Source organism: Callithrix jacchus, chromosome 15 (genome assembly GCF_049354715.1).
Source record: "Callithrix jacchus isolate 240 chromosome 15, calJac240_pri, whole genome shotgun sequence".
NCBI classification, from domain to species: Eukaryota; Metazoa; Chordata; class Mammalia; order Primates; family Cebidae; genus Callithrix; species Callithrix jacchus.
In genome coordinates, this window is record NC_133516.1 from 24471541 (window position 1) to 24491096 (window position 19556).

A 19556-nucleotide genomic window follows, 5' to 3' on the forward strand; every position below is an offset into this window, starting at 1 on the left:
ATCAGCTTTCCCCTCCCAGAAGCAGGATTGTTACCTTTAAACTAAAACCATTCAGTGCTTGTTTTATTTTTTCAACATAACTGCTTAAGGATTTTGTTTTTCTGTTTTAGAGGCAGGGTCTTGCTCTGTTGCCCAGGCTGGAGTGCAGTGGTGCCATCATAACTCACTGTACCCTTGAACTCTTGGGCTCATGTGATCCTCCTGCCAGCACCTCCTGAGTAGCTAGCACAGGTGTGCTCCACCACGCCCAGCTAACTTTCATGAGGTCTTGCTGTGTTACCCAGACTGGTCTTGAACTCCTGGCCTCAGGTGATCCTCCTGCCTCAGCTTCTCAAAGTGCTGGGATTATAGGCCTGGGCCACCATGACCAGCCTGTTTAAGAATGTCTAAGCATAAGCTTATAATGAAAAACTCACAATAATTAATCCACAATAATTAGTCCAATAATTAATCTACTGTGAGCATAGCAAGTCAGCAACAAGTTTATTTTGCAGCTAGCAGGGTAACAGGGTGGGGCACGGCTAAGTGTTCAGGCTTGTCATGGCTGACTGGTTTGTCTTTATGGCCGAGGGTGGGGGAAGGCAAAGTAGAAGTAACATGGAGTGGAGGCAGCCTCCCTGTAGACCCTGGTTACGGGAACTCGGGGCAGTTCACCTGATCTGTGACTGTCATTTTATCAACAGAAATGTTATTAGAAGTCAGGATATTTTTCAGAAAGCCCACTGTTTCTGGAGGGAGATAAGAGTTTCTTCCCAAGATCCAAGCATAATCCATGTGAAAAAGCTGGATGAGGTTGGTACAGGAGTACACGAGGGCATAGTTCTCATAGTCGGTGGCCAGGACCCAGTACGGTGCAGATGGCATCACTGTGGACCCGAGGGAGGCAGCATTATAGAAGGGAGAGGCAAGAGAACCCTCAGGACAACACAAGAAGGCTGGCCCAGACAACCACCCACCAAGCCCCTCCACCTCTGACTTTGTCAATCCAGAAACAGAAAGACCCGTGAAAGAAGTTAGGAAGAAAGCCTAGGCTGAGTGTTTCTAACTTACCTTTCTACATTGTTGGTGCCCTGCCTGCCTGCCTGCCTACCTGACTCACCCAGAGAGAGAGAGAGAGAGAGAGAGCGCACGTGTGTGTGTGTGTGTGTGTGTGTGTGTGTGGTATAGTCATCACCCATCTGCTATCTGCACATTTCAGCTGCTCTGTGTATTCCCAGCTGGACTGAGAACTCTTAAGCACTGAGTGATTTTGGAAAAATATATTTCCAGCCTCTGAGAGCAGCAGCATCATGTCCCACCTACACATAGCCAGGCGTGCACATACTATCTTCCTCTCATGGTCCAGCTCTCAACAATAAATATACCCAGATACAACACGGAAAACTTCCATGTGTCTCTCTTTATTTGAAAACTTTGACAGTCTCCTATTGTTTATGGAAGAAACTTGGAGCCGTCTAATGTGGCATTCAAGGCCCTTCCTAACCTCATCCCCCACTCCATGTACCCTCTCAGGTTCTAGGCCTTTTTATTCAGGCCTTCTTTTTTTTTTTTTTACTCCAAGATGGAGTCTCACTCTGTTACCCAGGCTGGAGTGAAGTGGCGCGATCTCAGCTCACTGCAACCTCTGTCTCCTGGGTTCAAGCAATTCTCCTGCCTCAGTCTCCTGAGTAGCTGGTACTACAGGCACAGCCACCATACCCATCTAATTTTTGTATTTTTAGTAGAGAGGAGGTTTCACTGTGTTAGCCAGGATGGTATTGATCTCCTGACCTCGTGATCCTCCCTCCTCAGCCTCCCAAAGTGCCCAGCAGGAGAGGAGATCAAGACCATCCTGGCCAACATGGTGAAACCCCGTCTCTACTAAAATACAAAAATTAGCCGCAAGTGGTAGTGTGCGCCTGTAGTCCCAGCTCCTCAGGGGGCTGAGGCAGGAGAATTGCTTGAACCTAGGAGGTAGAGGTTGCAGTGAGCCGAGATTTGACCACTGCACTCCAGCCGGGAGATAGAGTAAGACTGTCTAAAAAACAAAACAAAACACTTCCTCTCTGTCCCACTCTAGGAACTTGACTGGTGTGGGTTGGAGGAGTAGCAGGGGTGAGAAGTGGGAAGTGGGGAAGTAGTCTTTGTCACTAATGACTTTAGTGTCTGCCCTGCAGGTGGGAAAGGGACTCTCAAGCACTCTGCGTGTTAGAAAGCCTCGCGGGTTCTGGGTTGAACTCTCTAGTGTATTTACATCGGCAATAAAACTAATATTTGGTGCTTTCTCTATTGCCTGTGTCCATTCCCCAGTTAGCTCAGAACCCGGATGCCTGTCATTACATATCTCACAGGCTCCCCAACAACGTGACTGGGAAGTGTCAGAAGCAGGATTCAAATTTGCCATCACTCCTGTCATCTCTTGCCTCCAAGTTTTTGCACAGTGCAGATTGTTATGCTAACACCTGCTGATTTTGCGGGCCCAGTTTCCTCTGGGAAACGGGGCTGGATTGGGTCTTCTACAGCTCATCCCTGTGTGCACCTATTTGTGCTTCACCTATTGAAATGCTGGCCAGTTACAGTAAATTGCAGGAGCACGTGTCAGCATCCACACTGGGATGGGAGCTCCATAGGCCAAATCTGTTTGGCTCATTGTGGCAACTCTAGTGCATGGCATGTAGTAAGTGCACAACAGATAATTATGACACTCAGATGTCTCAAGAATTCTCCAAGCCAGGGTGCTAGCTTTCATTTGCATATTTCCTGCCCCTGAGTCCTCCTGGGAAAAGTGGATACTTACACCAGAAAAACTTAACTCCCAGCTTGGCAGGCTCTGTGAGGTTAACCTGGGTGGCTTCACCTTCAATTTGATTCACAGTTCCATCGTGTCTGCAATGATTAAAAAAAAAAAAAAGAAAGAGAAAAGAAAAACAACTCATTGAAAGCCAAAAAGCAACAAAAGGCAAGATTTGTGCCACTAAGGACCACGACAGCCAACATTGTGATTTCTGGTAAAAGAGATTCTCAAAGGCAGGCTAGACCCTAGCTCTATACCCTGCTCTTTCCTTTGTGACTGTCTCTGTGGCCAACTAGGGGAAGAGAGCAGCGGGGTGATAAGAAGCAGCAACTGACATGCTCTTGGATGGGATAGTATGTTAGGACCTTGCACCTCAACACTGTCTTTTGGATTATCTGCAATGGCCCCAAAGACAACTTTCTGCTTCCAGCCTCCAAAGAGAGGGAGTAAAAGAGAATGGAAAAACAAACAAAACAACCCGATACACAAGGAAGATTCCCCCTTTTTTTTTGGAAATGGAATCTTGCTCTGTTGCCCAGGCTGGAGTGCAGTAGCGCAATCTCAGCTCATTGCAACCTTTGCCTCGCAGGTTCAAGCGATTCTCTTGCCTCACCCTCCCGAGTAGCTAGGACTACAGGTGTCTGCCACCATGCCCAGCTAATTTTTGTATTTTTAGTAGAGATGGGGTTTCACCTTGTTGACCAGGATGGTCTCGATCTCTTGACCTCGTGATCCACCAGCCTCAGCCTCCCAAAGTGCTGGGATTATAGGCGTGAGCCACCGTGCCCGGCTAATTTTTGTATTTTTAGTAGAGACGGGGTTTTGCTGTGTTAGCCAGGCTGGTCTCAAACTCCTGACCTCAGGCAATCCGCCCGCCTGGGCCTCCCAAAGTGCCGGGATTACAGGCGTGGGCCACCACGCTCAGTAGATTCACTTCTTTTAAAATGAAAAGACCAAAGGAACCACCACGTCCAGAAGAGGATGGACTTGATCACGGAAAATAATGCAAAACCGGGAGACTTGATCACGGAAAATAATGCAAAACCGGGAGACACAAAAGCGTTTCCCTTCTTTGGGCCTCAGTGATATCATGTGACATCGCCTGTCACATCAAGGTGTGAGTCCTGAGACCCCTTTTAGTTTAGCAAGGCTCTAAGTGAGTGTGGGGTTTTCAATGTAGGCCAAGTATGAGGAGACAGTGAAGAAACATTTACTTTATCTCAGTGATTCTCAGGTATGCCCAGATCGCAGAGACATTAAATGTGAAGAAATGTATGTCTTACAATTAATGCCACCTGACAATAATAATTAGCAGTGTCATTTTTTTCTTAGTGGTATATAACACAGTGGTGTGTCTTAAAAGCTGTGGACTTAGAGTGGATGCAATACTTTCACCTCTTTGAATGGGCCTGCCCCCATTTCCAGATGACTCCTAATGGCCCCATGAACTTGGGAGAAGGGGAGAGGTGTGGAGATGGAGTTAGCAAAGGGAGGGTGCTAAGGCATCGGTGCTTTTCCTAGGAAGCCAACAGAGGAGATAATGTCTGTTCATCAATCTTCAAGGCAGTACAGAGAGGCCAACTGAAATTAGAGCAGTTGTATGTGTCAGAAAGTCAGTAGGTTGATGCTATGGTTAGTGGTGGAACGTCCTAGAAACCAGACAGTGAGCAACAGGCCAGGGAGTTTGGGAAATGAACTCTGATGTTCCCAACTACGTTCTTTGTTTCTCACCATGTAAGGCTGGAGACCGTCCTCTACTCTCTCATCTGGATTTCAGACAGCTGGGGAAGATGGTCTGCTTCTATCTGCATATACTCACTTAGCAACAAACCAGTCTCCTCCCACCAGACTCTGCCCTTGTCATGTCAATTGCATTTTGCTCCAGAACAGTTTTCAGAACACCAGTCTCTGACCATGAACTCACAACATGTTCATGGAGAAACTGCATTTGTATTTTCAAGAGTGGAGGGTGTGTAGGAAGGAGTTCTTCCTGGGGTTCTTTTTAAGTTTGCTTTCCAAAGTATAACTTTTGGGATTAAATTTGATATGTTTAATCAAATTTAACATGTTAGAAGCCCTCAGTAATAGAAACGTACACTTCTAAAGGATATCCTGTTTACATAACCTAGAGTGTGAATATGTACGTATATGATTCTTGCTTAATAATAAAAGGAGCTTTCAAAAGATTAAGTTGCCTAGAGATGGGATGAACTCTCCTGGAAGGTGATGAGCTCCCTGTTCCTGCAAGTATTCGAACAAAGCTGAATGCTCTGTCAGAAGATGGTATCAGAGGGGCTTCTCTCCTGGACTGGAGGTCAGAGAAAATGGTCTCGATGTTCTTTACTACCAGAGTATCTATTTTGCAGTGAGAGCAGACACCCTGTCAGTTTGTGCCGCTCACCCATCAAGTGGTTGTGGAAACACGTAAGTGGCTCCTAGTTCTTGCCATCCTCGCCTGCCAAAAGCTTTCCTCTCAATTCCTGCCAGGAGCAGGCAGTCCAGAGCCGGCAAGGTTCCCATCCTCCCTGCCCCAGGCTGCCAGACACCCAGTCACTCCTGGTCAGCCCTCCACAGCCCTGGCCCCGGACGGCCACAGCCACTCACCTCAACTCGCGGTTTAACACTCTGATGTTTCCGTTTTCCATTAGCGAGTAGTTGGCCTGGATGCACCTTCCTTTCTCAAAGGTCGTTGGGATCTTCTCAATTTCGTACCATCTTCCAAGATACTGCAGAGACAACAAGCAGAGCAAAACCCTGAGGTTCTCTGGGGACCTACAACCTCTTCCCCATTGTTGTCGTGCAGAAGCAGAGCCCTGTCCTGGGGAAGCCAGACAAAATGGGCCTCATTGTTCCCAGTGGCAACTGGGCAAGAGATTGATTGCAATAAGAATCCGTGACTAGGATAGGATGTGCGGGCGCAGGGTGAATGCTGACGGCTCTTCTCAGTGTCCCCTTCAGCCAAAACCTCTGTGAAATTCTAGACTCTAAAAAAAGGGGATATGGGAGGTACCTTTCATCTGAAACAGTGCGTGATTCTACAAGTCATCTTTGAATCTTGTGCAGTCAGATGTGTTCTCTGTGGGGAGCTAGGACTCCGGAGTGCATTGAAGTTTCCTCATTTGACCCTGAGTAGGGAGTTGGTCACCAAGGCTTTTGGAAGGTGATGGAGATTTGAAAGACCTGTATCATGCTTTCTCTAGGGGCTTGCACTCCATCCAGACTTCAGGTGTGTAGAGTCAGCTTTAAAGGAAGCTGCCTCTGTGTGGGGAAGGTCGAGGGAACCAGTCCCTCCCAGGCTGCCTGGCACCAGCTGCAGGAAGACCATTCCCAGTTTACAACCTCTGCGGAGGGCAGTATCTAGTAAAGCTAGAAATGCATATTATACTCTTTGGCCCAGCCATTTCATTTCTGGGAATGCGTCCTCCTGACATAAGAAATGATGTATGCATAAAGTTATTCATCACAGTACCGTTTGTAATAATACAAGATAGGAAGCAGCCTATGTGAGCCTTAGTAGGGGACTGGGTAAGTAAATGATGGCATATCTAGACAATGGAATTTTATTTCCTCTCTTTCAAAAGAGTGGTATGCAGTGATTTCCATTATTTAATGACAAAAGAATCAGGTACAAAATAGTATATGTATTAAGCTACCTTTTATCTAAAAATGGAGAAAATCATTATGTTGGTTTCCTGTTGCTGCTATAATAAATAACCACAAGCCTAAAACAGTACAGATTTATTATCTTGCAGCTCTGTAAGTCAGAAGTCTGACACGGGTCTCACTGGGCTGAACTCAGTGTTGGCTGTGTTTCCCTCTGAGAGCTCTACGGGAGGATTAGTTTTCTTGCCTTTTCCAAGTTCTACAGGCTGCTTACATTCCTTGGCTTGGGACTCCCTTCATTTTCAAAGCCAGCAAAAGCAAGTTAGATGCCTCTCATATTGCATCTCTCTGACTCTTATGCCATGATCAAAACTTTCTCTCTGACCACAGCTGGGAAAGATTCTCGGCTTTTAAGGGTTCACGTGATTAGATTGAGCCCCCCCTGGATAATCAAGGCTAATCTGGACATCTCAAGGATCATAACTTTGATCACATTTGCAAAAGCCCTTTTCCCATGAAAAGTAACACTCACAAGGTTAGGGCGTGACACCTTTGGAAGCCAGTGTTCTTACCACAGTTATTATGTGGTAATAACCGGTCAGCCCTCCACAGCCCTGGCCTACACATTTGTTTGCATAGGTATATACCATCTGTAAAACTTTCGCAATAAATGGTTTTTACTAGTTGCTCCTGGGGAGGGAAACTGAGGTACAGAGGTGAAAGGGAAACTTTATGTGGTGTATTCTTTTACACCTTTAGGATTTTGAACAATGTAAATATGTTTACCTAGTCAAAATACTAATTGAAAGTATTTTAGAAATTTAAAAACAAAAAGAGATGCCATCACCTTTGAAGAGCATACTTGAAAAGAGAGCATACTGCAAACAGGTGGCAGTATTGCTTCAGCCACGTGGGGTTTGGGGTTTGTTTCTGATTTAGATTTCTTAGGATATATGCTTTCTGCTCAAATACATACCACATTCATGACCATAAATTTCTACTCACTTATTAAAGCACAGCTTTCAATTAAAGCCACTGAACTCAACATTAATTTAAAGCATCAAAGAATAAGGTTAGAGGTTAACTCGTTTCATAGACATTCTCGGAAGAAGCTCCATTTTATACAGTGCATTCAAATGTGTTCTATTACTGTTAAAGTGACTTTAGTGTCCCACAGTAAAAACCAAGGAAGCATGATTTTTCAGAAAAAAGAAAACTCAGAGCTTCCTCCTGATCTCAGATTATTTTTGCAAAGTCTTCTTAATCTTTTCAGATCTCTGTTCAGTATTTAAAAAGAATCCTACAAAAGAAGAAGTAAAACTGTATCTATTTGCAGATGACATATAAAATATCCTAAGCAATCTAAAACAGAAACAAACCCCAAAACGATTAGATCTAATGAGTTTAGCAAGGTTACAAAATACAAGATTAATATTCAGAAATCTAATCTATTTCTCAACCTGGTGCGGTGGCTCATGCTTGTAATCTCAGCACTTTGGGAGGCCAAGGCAGGTGGATCAGGAGTTCGAGACCAACCTGGCCAACATGGTGAGACCCCATCTCTACAAAAAATACAAAAATTAGCCAAGCATGGTGGCAGGTGCCTCTAATCCCAGCTACTCGGGAGGCAAGGCAGGATAATCTCTTGAACCTGGGAGGCAGAGGTTGGAATGAGCTGAGATGGTGTCACTATACTCCAGCCTGGATGACACAGTGACACTTTGTCACACATGCACATGAATATATATGTATATGTATAAATATATGTATATGTGTATATGTATACTTGCAATGAACAATTTGCAGATGAAATTTTTAAAATTCCATCTACAATAACATCAAAAGAATAAAATATTGGGGAATAAATTTAACCAAAGAAATGTAAAACGTATACTCTGAAAACCGCAAAATATTGTTGAGAGAAATTAAAGATGACCTAATTCAATGGAAAGACACATTATGTTCACAAGTTAGAAGACTGAATATTGTTAAGATGGCAATCAATACTCCCCAAATTGAACTTCAGATTTAATGTAATCTGTATCAAATTCCAACTGGATTCTTTGCAGAAATTGACAAGCTGATCCTAAAATTCATATGAAAATGTAAAGGGACACAGAATAGCCAGAAGAACAAAGTTGGAGGACTCATATGCTCTTATTTCCAAACTTACCTCAAATCTTTGGTTACTACAAAGCTATAGTAATCAAGATTGGATGATACTGGCATAAATATAGACAAATAGATCAATAGAATTGAGAGTGCCAAAATAAACTCTCAGGTATACAGTCAATTGATTTCCTATAAGGATTTCCTACAAGAATATTATTTGGCCATAAAAGGGGATATAGTATTGATACATGCTACAGTGTGGATGAATCTTGAAAATGTTCAGTGAAAGAAATCAGTCACAAAAGACCACACATAATATGATTTCATTTTTCTCAAATGTGCAGAATAGGCAAATTCAGAGACAGAAAGTAGATTATTGGTTGCCTGGGCCTGGAAGGGTTGGAGGGGAGACGGAGACTCTGTGGACGGGTATGGGGTTTCTTTTGGAACCCTGAAAATGTTCTAAAATTGATTGTGGAGGTGATGGTTGCATAACTCTGTGAATATACTAACAATTGAAAGTGAAAAGCTACTTTAAACAAGGGAATACATGGTATACAAATTACATCTCAAGAAAGCTGCTATTTTTTAAATCCTGCTTTAATTCTCAAAGGACTTTTATAAATACAGATCAGTTATCATTTCCAAAGTGCTTTGGGATTTGTATCCAAAAGCTAAACTATAACTCAGATTCCTTGGATCTTTTCTTTAAAGCCTCCCTGTGGTCTATCAGAGTTACCTGAATAAAGGGATCAGCCCTTAAGTGGAGCAAGTCAGTGTAGACCAGTGTACTCTATAATACCCTTTTCCTACCACACCTGTGCTCCTTCCCCCTCCAGAATCCCCTCAGAGGTCCCAACACTCATTCACATTGAGGTGCAACTGTATGATAACAACTTCATGGGCTTTAGATGGGGGCCCCAACATAGCAGGGGCTGAAGAAGGTGTGTCTGAAGGCTCTGGCCCACTCAAGAATGGTTACCATTCTTTTTTGTCACCCAGGCTGGAATGCAGTGGTGCAATTTTGGCTCACTGCAATCTCGGCCTCCTGGATTCAAGCAATTCTCTGCCTCAGCCTCCCACTAGCTGGGATTATAGGTGCCCACCACCAGGCCTGGCTAATTTTTGTATTTTTAGTAGAGACAGCGTTTCACTGTCTTGGCTAGGCTAGTCTTGAACTCCTGACCTTGTGATCCACCCGCCTCAGCCTCCGAAGCATGAGCCACTGTGCCTGGCCAGTTGTTTATTTTGTTGTTGTTGTTTTGTTTTTTTTTTTTTTTGAAATGGAGTCTCACTCTGTCGACAGGCTGCAGTGCAGTGGTATGATCTTGGCTCACTGCAACCTCCGTCTCCCAGGTTCAAGCGATTCTCATGCCTCAGCCTCCTGAGTAGCTGAGACTACAGGTGTCTGCCACCACGCCCAGCTTATTTTTGTATTTTTAGTAGAGAAAGGGTTTCACCATGTTGGCCAGGATGGTCTTGATCTCTTGACCTCGTGATCCACCCGCCTCGGCCTCCCAAAGTGCTGGGATTACAGGTGTGAGCCACCACGCCCGGCCTTACTGTTACCATCCTTAAAGGAAATCCAGACCTTCTCCTGGGGAGAGGAAGTCTTAAGGGTGAGATTCTAGGCTTGAGTAGCAACAGTGGGAGCCTGTGAGTCATGTCCACCAGTAGCTGCCTCTTTCTGCTGTCCTCTTCCTTCCCTCTCCCCCTAAACCCCAGGAAGAAAGACTGTCCATGGAGGAGCTGCTTGCATTGATGACATTTTAACTCAGGTAACAAGAAAGCCCCCCAGGGAATTCTGGCCTTTCCTGGGCCCTATTTGAGTGACCTTTGGGTCCCCTGCACTGCCGGGAAGCCTGGTTTTGAATCCTACTTGCATTTACCAGCTATGTGAGCTGGGGAGGGAGCTTCCACTGCTCCATCTATAGAGCAGGTATAATAGCTCTGTAGCAGCTATTGTGGTTCCCAGGTCCTGTATCCCCTCAGTCCACTTCTGAGTTCACTACAGCCGTGGCAGACAATTCCCAGACACCACCAGCCTCCCACCTGAGACCCTGTTTCTCTCCTCTGCCAGAGGGCTTCGCTAGAGCCAAGGATGCTCCCATGGCCTGCTGGTAGCAGCCACGGGACAATCGGAGGGGCATCCTCCACCTGTCCTCAGAGGGTGCCCGGTGTGACTGACCCTGACTGTCCAGGGTGACGGCTCAGGAATGCACCCTTTATTGCTTCCGTGCTGTCTCTGACTTGCTTTCCCACCCACTCTCGTGTGTCTTAGGATCATCCCAAGCCTCTCCGCCTGCCCGCAGTCTTTGTCTCAGCAGGCGTCTGCTTTGGGGAAACCTCAAATAAGATAAATTCCTGTCCCAAGGTGCGCAGTGGAAATTAAAGCAGCCTAATTAAACTGAACCTTGTAGAATGCTTATTCACATCAGAGGCAGCAAAACAAAGGGAGGTTCACCTTTTACCACACCTTATTTACGTCAAAATTCTCCTGCACTGGAGGCGTGGGGCATTTCCCAAGATGAAACGTTTGTCCCTCTGCGGCACCGAAGAGGCCAGCCAGTGCAAAAAGCAGCAGCAGTGGCATCATCATCTTGGGGCTGGGTGGCTGGAGAAGGGACCTGGAGTTGGGGGAACACAAAGCAGCGGGTGTTGTCATTCTGAACATTCTTTTTTTCTCCCCCCCGAGACGGAGTTTCGCTCTTGTTGCCCAGGCTGGAGTACAGTGGTGCGATCTCAGCTTACTGCAACCTCTGTGTCCCAGGTTCAAGTAATTCCCTTGCCTCAGCCTCCCAAGTAGCTGGGATTGCAGGCATGCACCACCACGCCTGGCTAACTTTTTTGTATTTTTAATAGAGAAAGAGTTTCACCATGTTGGCCAGGTTGGTCTCAAACTCCTGACCTCAGGTGATCTGCCTGCCTCAGCCTCCCAACGTGCTGGGATTACAGGCATGAGCTACTGTGCCCGGCCATTCTGAGCTTTCTAAGGCCACACAATCATCAAGCAAGATTCCTGTGGCCAAGAATCCCTCTGTGGGTGGTTCCTCCTCTTTTCTCCTCTGCTCATGGGACCCCTCATCCTGCAGGGGACACCTGCTTGTCCGTGTTGCTGTGAGGCCTTCATCAGAGCATCTGCACTTTTACCAGGACGCTCTCTGCCTGGTATTACAGTTTGTTGTACTGATTTTGCACCCCACTCGCACCTAACTCTGCGTCTCCCAGGATGGGCGCCGTGTCTGTTTCTCGTTAGAATAGCCCTTGGACCCCAAAGTATTGACAAGTAGATACTTGTCGAATGAACAGAAACAACGTGGAGGGGCTATGTCAAGTGGGGGATTAAAGCCTCCAAGAACTATGAAAGATACAAAACCAAACCAAACCTTGCCCAACACCGAGTGTCCTCTGAGATTCATCAGGGAGACGCTGCCCTGACACCACCCCTTCCCCTGCCCTCATCTTGCTGGGCTGCTGTACCAGTCCAACAGTGCGCTTGGAAACCTTAAAGGGAGTGGTGTGCTGGGGACTCCAGGGTCACCCTAGCCAGGTTCGAACTCTGACTCTGCCCCATACTAAGTATAACTGTGTTCATTTATGCCTTAGCTTCTTTGTCTAGTAAGTGGGAATAATAATCATTCCTATCTCATGAATTTTTGTGATAATGTAATGAGATGATATAGAGAGAGTACTTAGAGGAGTGTCTGACAGAGTAAATGTGTAATAAATGCTAGTTATTTTTACTATGAAAAGCAGAAAAATGATTGTATGTTCTAGAATTTTCTTTTCTTTCTCTCTCTTTTCCTTCCTTCCTTCCTTTTTTCTTTCCTTCTTTCTTTTTTTTTTGACATCCTGTTGAGGGTTTTGTTTTGTTTTTGAGATGGACTCTCACTCTGTCACTCAGGCTGGAGTGCAGTGGCACAATCTCAGCTCACTGCAACCTCTGTCTCCCTGGTTCAAGCGATTCTTCTGCCTCAGCCTCCCAAGTAGCTGGGATTACAGGCGCCTGCCACAACTCCTGGCTAATTTTTGTATTTTTAGTAGAGATGGGATTTCACCATGCTGATCTCAAACTCCTGACCTCCGGTGATCCACCCACCTCGACCTCCCAAAGTGCTGAGATTACAAGCATGGGCCACCGCGCCTGGCCTGTTGAGGGTACTTTTCACAGATGAAGTGCATCAAATCACAGAAGGACTGTCAGCTGATGTGTAACTGTGCAACAAGCATTTCAACCCCATGAGTCCTTTGGCAGCAGAAGCTGGCTTTGAAGTGGGGCAGCGGGGCGGGGAGACAGAGGCTGCAGAACTCTTTGCAGGTTCTGGGCGTTTGGCTCTCCTTCCTGTTTCCTTCACTGACTTGGTTTCGGTTTGTTCCTTTTCTGGTGACTCCTTGCCTGTAGCTTGCACATGAGCTATTTCCAGCTCTCTGCATTTCTGCCTGTAATGATGATGGCTGATGCAATGCAAGCAGGATGTTCTCAGATCTGAGCATTTCAGAGGATGTGTCATTACAGGAATAATTATAACTCCTTTATTATGAGTCTTGAAACCTCTAAATACCCTTTAATAATCAATAGGTTTTTTTCTTTCCTGGAGGTTTTGCTGCCTAGTTTTCAAAAGAATAGTTGTGTAATGACAGCAGCTTGCCAGCTGGGGCTGCGGCGGGGGGAGATGGTTGCTGAGGCCCCTTGGAGCGAGTCTGCAGCAGGGCGGCTTTCCTCGGTCTTTGAGGCTCCATTTCTCATCAGCTCCACCACCGGGTAAATAACACCTGTCTTTTAACTGTTTGGGGGATGACAAATTTACAGCAATGCAGCTTAAACCCACACACATTTGCATCCATTCTGAAGAGATTTTGAGTTCTACTCAGTAGGCCTGGCCCAGAGGATCGAAACTGGCCACACGTCATGCACATTCTACAAGGTCCCCCACGCTGGACAGGACCTTAGGGGTAATCTGTCTAGTCCTACTCCCAAGGTGTACAGATAGGGAAGCTGGGGCCTGGAGGGGGCAGAGAACTGGGACGTGGGCCCTGTCTCCTCATCTCTGATCCGCAGCACCCTGAACCTGCTTCTCCCGGGAACCATCAGGGCCTTTCAATAAACCCCTGCCTCTGTGACTTGATGAGCCTCACTGCCACATGACACTTGTAACAAAAGTCACTTCTACCTTTTATTCTGACAAAATGTTCTCTTGTGGGCTGAAACATATTCTTTACCTCTGTAGGAGGATTTCAGAACAAACCCCCTTGATTGCCTGTCTTCCAAAGAAGCCTCTTCGTTGCAGTAGTTTTATTCCTGTGGTTAAAACTCCTTGTGAGAGAAGGGTGGACGGCATCCATTACATTTTTCAATGCCCTCTCATTTTAACTTACTCATTACTTATTGAGCATGTTATTAATGTGCACTTAAGACTTTGGGGAACATATGGATTCTATATGATATATATTTTTGCATCTTATTCTGCTATCAATAGGGAGATTGCTCTAATTAGGAGTTTAAATACTTTACAAAACAAGCGTATTTAAATATTATTATTATTACTATGTTTGAGAAGGAGTCTCGCTCTGTTGCCCAGGCTGGAGTGCAGTGGCGTGATCTCAGCTCACTGCAACCTCCACCTCCCGGGTTCAAGGGATTCTCCTGTCTCAGCCTCCCGAGTAGCTGGGACTACAGTCATGTGCCACCATACCCAGCTATTTTTTTGTATTTTTAGTAGAGACAGGGTTTCGTCATGCTAGCCAGGATGGTTTCCATTTCCTGACCTCGTGATCCACCTGCCTCAGCCTCCCAAAGTGCTGGGATTACAGGCATAAGCCACCACGCCAGGCTAAATATTATTTTTGGCCGGGCACAACTTACGCCTGTAATCCCAGCACTTTGGGAAGCCAAGACGGGTGGATCACTTGAGGTCAGGAGTTTGAGACCAGCTGGGCCAACATGGTAAAACCCTGTCTCTATTAAAAATACAAAAATTATGCCTGGAACAATGGCTCATATCTGTAATCCTAGCACTTTGGGAGGCCGAGCTGGGTGGATCACCTGAGGTCAAGAGTTCGAGACTAGCCCGGCCAACATGGCGAAACCCAATCTCTACTAAAAATACAAAAAATTATCTGGGCATGGTGGTGGACGCCTGTAATCCCAGCTACTCAGGAGGCTGAAACAGGAGAATCACTTGAACCCCGGAGGCGGAGGTCACAGTGAGCCGAGATCACACCATTGCACTCTAGCCTGGGCAACAGAGCAAAACTCTGTCTCAAAAAACAAATCAAAAACAAACAAACAAAAAATACAAAAATCAGCCCAGCGTGGTGGTGTGGGCCTGTAATCCCAGCCTCTCAGGAGGCTGAGGGACGAGAATGGTTTGAACTTGGGAGGCAGAGGTTGCAGTGAGCTGAGATCGTGCCGCTGTATTCTAGCCTGGGTGACAGAGCAAGACTCCGTCTCAAAAATAAAACAAAATAAATATATATAATTATTAACTGAATATGAGGTAATTTCAAAGCAATCCTACTAAGGTTACAGTGCATCCACCTTGGGCCTGGCACTAACTGTAAATCACTGCTCTGCATGTACTGGGTGGATCACCTGAGGTCCTGGCCTCAGGACTTTAAGTGTGCTATGCACTCAGTCTCCACAGCACCTCCTCTGGAAGCTGGTAGGGACAAGCTGCCCCTGAAAACCCCCTCCACACAGCTGACCTCCCACTCTGATTGCTCAGCAGCTGCATTCCTATCTGGTGCCACAGCAAGGCTGCCAGACATACTACGATTGAGATTGAGCAAAGCCTGATTACAGCCACTTGGGCAGCGCGGAGTGAGTGGAGGAGGTCGTGGAAAACAAACCTTTGTTTAAATTCCTGTTTTACACATACCTGTAAAATCCTGTTTTTTTAAAAAATTGCTGCCACAAAAATCACAGGACGGTGTATTATAAGTGTGTCACAAGCTAAAAAACTATCTTTGCGTTTGTTACAAGCTGATAAATTACCTTGGTCCTGAAACTCCCTTATGCCCCTCTCACCCCATACAAACCCCTTGTTTTGTGGGCTTGGGGCTGCCTCTTCTGATTGTTACGTAACAGCCTGGCAGGGTTATAAAACTTGCTGGCCTGATATCGGGTCTACTCTCCTTTCTCTCGGCTAACCTTACGCAAGTGACCTCTGCTGACACTCTTTGTACCAATGAGATCAATTTGTCCTGGTTACTTCCTGATAAACTTCCAAGCCGGAGCGTAAGTCTAGGTCCCCCAAGAGCCCATGTTCTCAGTGCCCATGTGGACAGAGCCCCTGATCTCAAAGGTCTGCAGAACATGAAGGACTAGATTTTGAAATTTCACCTCATAAAATAAAATATGTTCCAATAAGTAATTAGGTCTCAAAGACTCATTTAGCCATTAAACAGAACAAGAAACGTATCTCCCAAACGCAGTATCGTATGCCATATTGTTAAATGCATTTTCTAGTCACACAATTAATTCCAGTTTCCAGATTATTCTACTGTGATGCACAGTTGGACAACTCACTGAGAATTCACTTAGCACAGTGTTTGTGCATGGAAAAATTCCTTGCTGTCCAACAAGGTTTGCTTTGTATTTTTAGTAGAGACGGGGTTTCACCACGTTAGCCAGGATGGTCTTGATCTCCTGACTTTGTGATCTGCCCGCCTCAGCCTCCCAAAGTACTGGGATTACAGGCGTGAGCCACCGTACCCACGTTTTTATCATAGGCCTGTTACTTAGTGTATCTGAACCTCAGTTTTATCATCTGAAAAATGGCTCTAATGATACCTGCCTTGGACATTGGTTGGAGGAAAAATGAGAACAAGTCTAAAGCTACCAACACAAGCTCTCAATCAGTGGCAATTATATGCAGCTGAAAAGGGCCTATGGAAGTTTCTATTTTAGGCATTATCATAATTGAAACGGTTAAAACCACAGTACGTACCTTTTCTGTCAAGATGAAGGCAGTATCCACATGCAAAATCATCCAATTTGAGATGACTGTCTTGATGACTGGCCTCTCCCAAGCTATTTTATAAGCTTCATTGGGTCTTTGATGTTTACTTTTCATGGGTGCCACACCCCCTACAGCCAGGAGGGCTGGCCTAAAAGCTTAGTCTGTATAAAACAAACACAAAGATGGGATGTTGTGTCCATCCTCCTCCCCCAATTTCTTTCACAGCTGCTCCCTGGAGAAGAAATGAGATATTGTTTTCGTGTGTGTGTGTGTTCGAGAAAGAGAGAGAGTATGTGTGAGAGAGAGACAAAGTGTGTTTTCATTCAAAATATTTCTTTTTTGCTGTGTGGATTTTCTAATTTATTTATTTATTTATTTGTTTAGGTGCAGAATGCACTTCAAAGTTCCAGCAGGACATGTGGCAATGTTTCAAACATCTGGTATTTATTTTCATTTTTGCTTAAATGAAAAATCAACAAGCTCATTTCCTGAAGTGGAACACGACTCTGACGTGGCTCAGGTAATGGAGCAAGAGTTACGAGTCAGAGCCGGCTTTCTCCAGGGTCCTGGGTGGCCCCCTGACTTCTCTGAGCCACAGTCTCCTCGTTGTAAACAGGGGCTGTCATTTCTGTCTCCACCAGAGCTGGATGTGTAGAGGAGACGCCAGTTCTCTAACAGCTGGGGCTAAAAGTTGAGAACGCAGAAGATGTCTTCTGCCGCTCTGTTCTCTGGCCCTTTAGGATCCTCCCAGCCACCTGTTCAAGACAATCTGTCACTGCTTGGGAGTGGGGGTTGGGGTGGGGTGGGGAGTGTGGACTTAAACCCAGGGATGCTTTTGGTCCAGCCTTATCTCTCCTTGTGGAATGAACAACTTTGACTCTTGTGAACGAGATTCTATGCCTTTGTGATAGGCAGGAGGTATTTTTAGAGACATTTAGATAAGGCAGTACCTTTGTAGTAGACTTAGACTCCTACATAAAATTCATTCTAAAATATGTAAGCAGCAGAGGTAAATGTACAGCACTGAGCCTACACACAGGCAAACATCAGCAGCAGGTCCCTAACATCCCAAACATTGTGAGCGCTTTCTTTGAGATGTTCTTTAGCTTTTCAGAAAGATAAGAAATTCTTATTTCTTCCCAGGGCCTGCCTCTTGCTATCCTCATGGAATGCCTTCCCCTCAGAACTCTGCGTAGCTCCCTTCTTCTCTCCTGATCCCTGTTCAAACAGCACTTTTCCCTAAAAGGCTTCCTGACCTTTCAAAAACAGCACTCTTGTCCAGGCGCGGTGGCTCATGCCTGGAATCCCAGCACTTTGGGAGGCTGAGGCAGGCAGATCACAAGGTCAGAAGATCCTGGCTAACACAGTGAAACCCTGTCTCTACTGAAAATTAAAAAAAATTAGCGGGGCATGGTTGCACGTGCCTGTAATCGCAGCTGCTTGGGAGGCTGAGGCAGGAGAATCACTTGAACTGGGAGGCAGAGGTTGCAGTGAGCTGAGATCACACATTGCACTCCAGCCTGGGCGACAGAGTGAGACTCCGTCTCAAAAAAAAAAAAAGTACTCTTGGCACCGTCCCTTTCCCTGCTTCATTATATCTTTACCCGAAATGCTGTCCCGTATTTATATATTATTTTGCTTATTATGTTTTCCCAGGAGGATAGAAGCTCCAGGAGTGCCAGGAATTTGTCTCATTGACTCTGTGTTGTACCCTAGTGGCTAAGCACGTACTAGGTGCTCAGTAAATACTTACAATGTGACTGGATGCTATCCGAAGAACTTAATGAGTTTCTAAGATATACAAAAGGCACCAGAGGTAATATTCATGAGATTTTGATTTTAATTGTATTTCTGGAAGAGCCCTAGCCTGTATGTTTCTTTCTTCTTCACCTGTGTCACATTTGCCACCAAGAATTGCCTGTCGTTGAAGAAATACACAATTAGCCTCTTTTCAACTTAATACAAAAAATTATCTTTCCTCTAAGCAGTTGCACAGTTTTCCACAAAGCAATGTTGCGTGTTTCCAAATGTGTATGCTGGAGTTGGAGGTAGCTATGTATTTTAGCCCCCAGCACTGAAGTCGATAACCATGGAGCGGAAGGTCCCAGTCCAGGAGTCACAGCGGGAGAAAAGCCACATTATCTTCCTAGATCTCAGTTTATTTTTTTCCTTAAATATTGGTAAGTGATATACCTTAGGGAAATCCTCTCTGCACGTTTCTGGAATGTATAGCCAGTAACAAATTCTTAAGCGTCGTAAAACAAATCAGACCTACGTTCTAAACCAGTCTTTAAGTCCCAAAATAAACACACATTTGTTCAAAACAATTAAAATAGTACCAAAATGCAGGACTCAGGAAATGTAAGCGCCACATAGTCCTACACCTCAGAATGAGCACTGTTTTCTTTGTCATTATTCCTCTAGGTCTTTCTATACAGATCCCTACATCATAATAGCAATATTCAATCTTCTGAAATTTTGTTTGTTTGTTTGTTTTGAGACTGACTCTCACTCAATCTGTTGCCCAGGGTGGAGTGCAGTGGTGCAATCTCAGTTCACTGCAACCTCTGCCTTCCATATTCAAGTGATTCTCCTGCCTCTGCCTCCAGAGTAGCTGGGATTACAGGTGCACACCACCATACCTGACTGATTTTTATATTTTTACTAGAGATGGGGTTTTGCCATGTTGGCCAGGCTGGTCTTGAACTTCTGACCTCAGATGATCCACCCACCTCATCCTTCCAAAGTGCTGGGATTACAGGTGTGAACCACCGCCCCTGGCCAGGAAACTTTTTTTTTTTTTTGTATCTTTAGTAGAGACAGGGTTTCACCATGTTGGTCAGGCTGGTCTCGAACTCCTGACCTCGGATAATCCACCCACCTCAGCCTCCCAAAGTGCTGAGATGCCTCAGCCTCCCAAAGTGCTGAGATTACAGGCGTGAGCGGTGAAACTTGTTTTTTAATGTAACAATGCATCTATCTCTTTATATCAATACACATAGATCCACCTCATTCTTTCACCTGCTGCAAAATCTTGCTTTTACCTGAGAGCACGTTTCTTTCTTTCTTTTCTTTTCTTTTTTTTTTTTGAGATGGAGTTTCGCTCT

General features: G+C 45.3%; 1 protein-coding gene across 2 annotated transcripts; it reads right to left on the reverse strand.

Moving 5' to 3' along the window:
• Positions 1-466: 466 nt before the first annotated feature.
• APOD (apolipoprotein D) lies at positions 467-16500 on the reverse strand. Of its 2 annotated transcripts, none has more exons than XM_008981429.5 (5): positions 16438-16500; positions 10965-11115; positions 5378-5499; positions 2777-2865; positions 467-866 (listed from the first exon to the last, which is right to left on the reverse strand). In XM_008981429.5, the coding sequence occupies exons 2-5, from the start codon at positions 11085-11087 to the stop codon at positions 631-633; spliced, it is 570 nt and encodes a 189-aa protein (XP_008979677.2). In that variant the 5' UTR covers positions 11088-11115; positions 16438-16500; the 3' UTR covers positions 467-630. The 2 variants fall into 2 exon arrangements, with proteins under 2 accessions (XP_008979677.2, XP_078206679.1); XM_078350553.1 differs by having other exon boundaries at positions 10965-11102; positions 16426-16500.
• Positions 16501-19556: the final 3056 nt, after the last annotated feature.

Excerpts from the sequence above, each read along its gene's own strand:
- APOD (XM_078350553.1), bottom strand. The coding sequence starts at position 16,479 with ATGATTTTGCATGTGGATACTGCCTTCATCTTGACAGAAAAGGTACGT. Across the intron at positions 11,103-16,425 it reads CAGAAAAGGTACGTACTGTG|CCACCCAGCCCCAAGATGAT; the intron begins GTTTTAACCGTT and ends TCCCTTCTCCAG. Across the intron at positions 2,866-5,377 it reads GTGTTAAACCGCGAGTTGAG|ACACGATGGAACTGTGAATC; the intron begins GTGAGTGGCTGT and ends TAATCATTGCAG.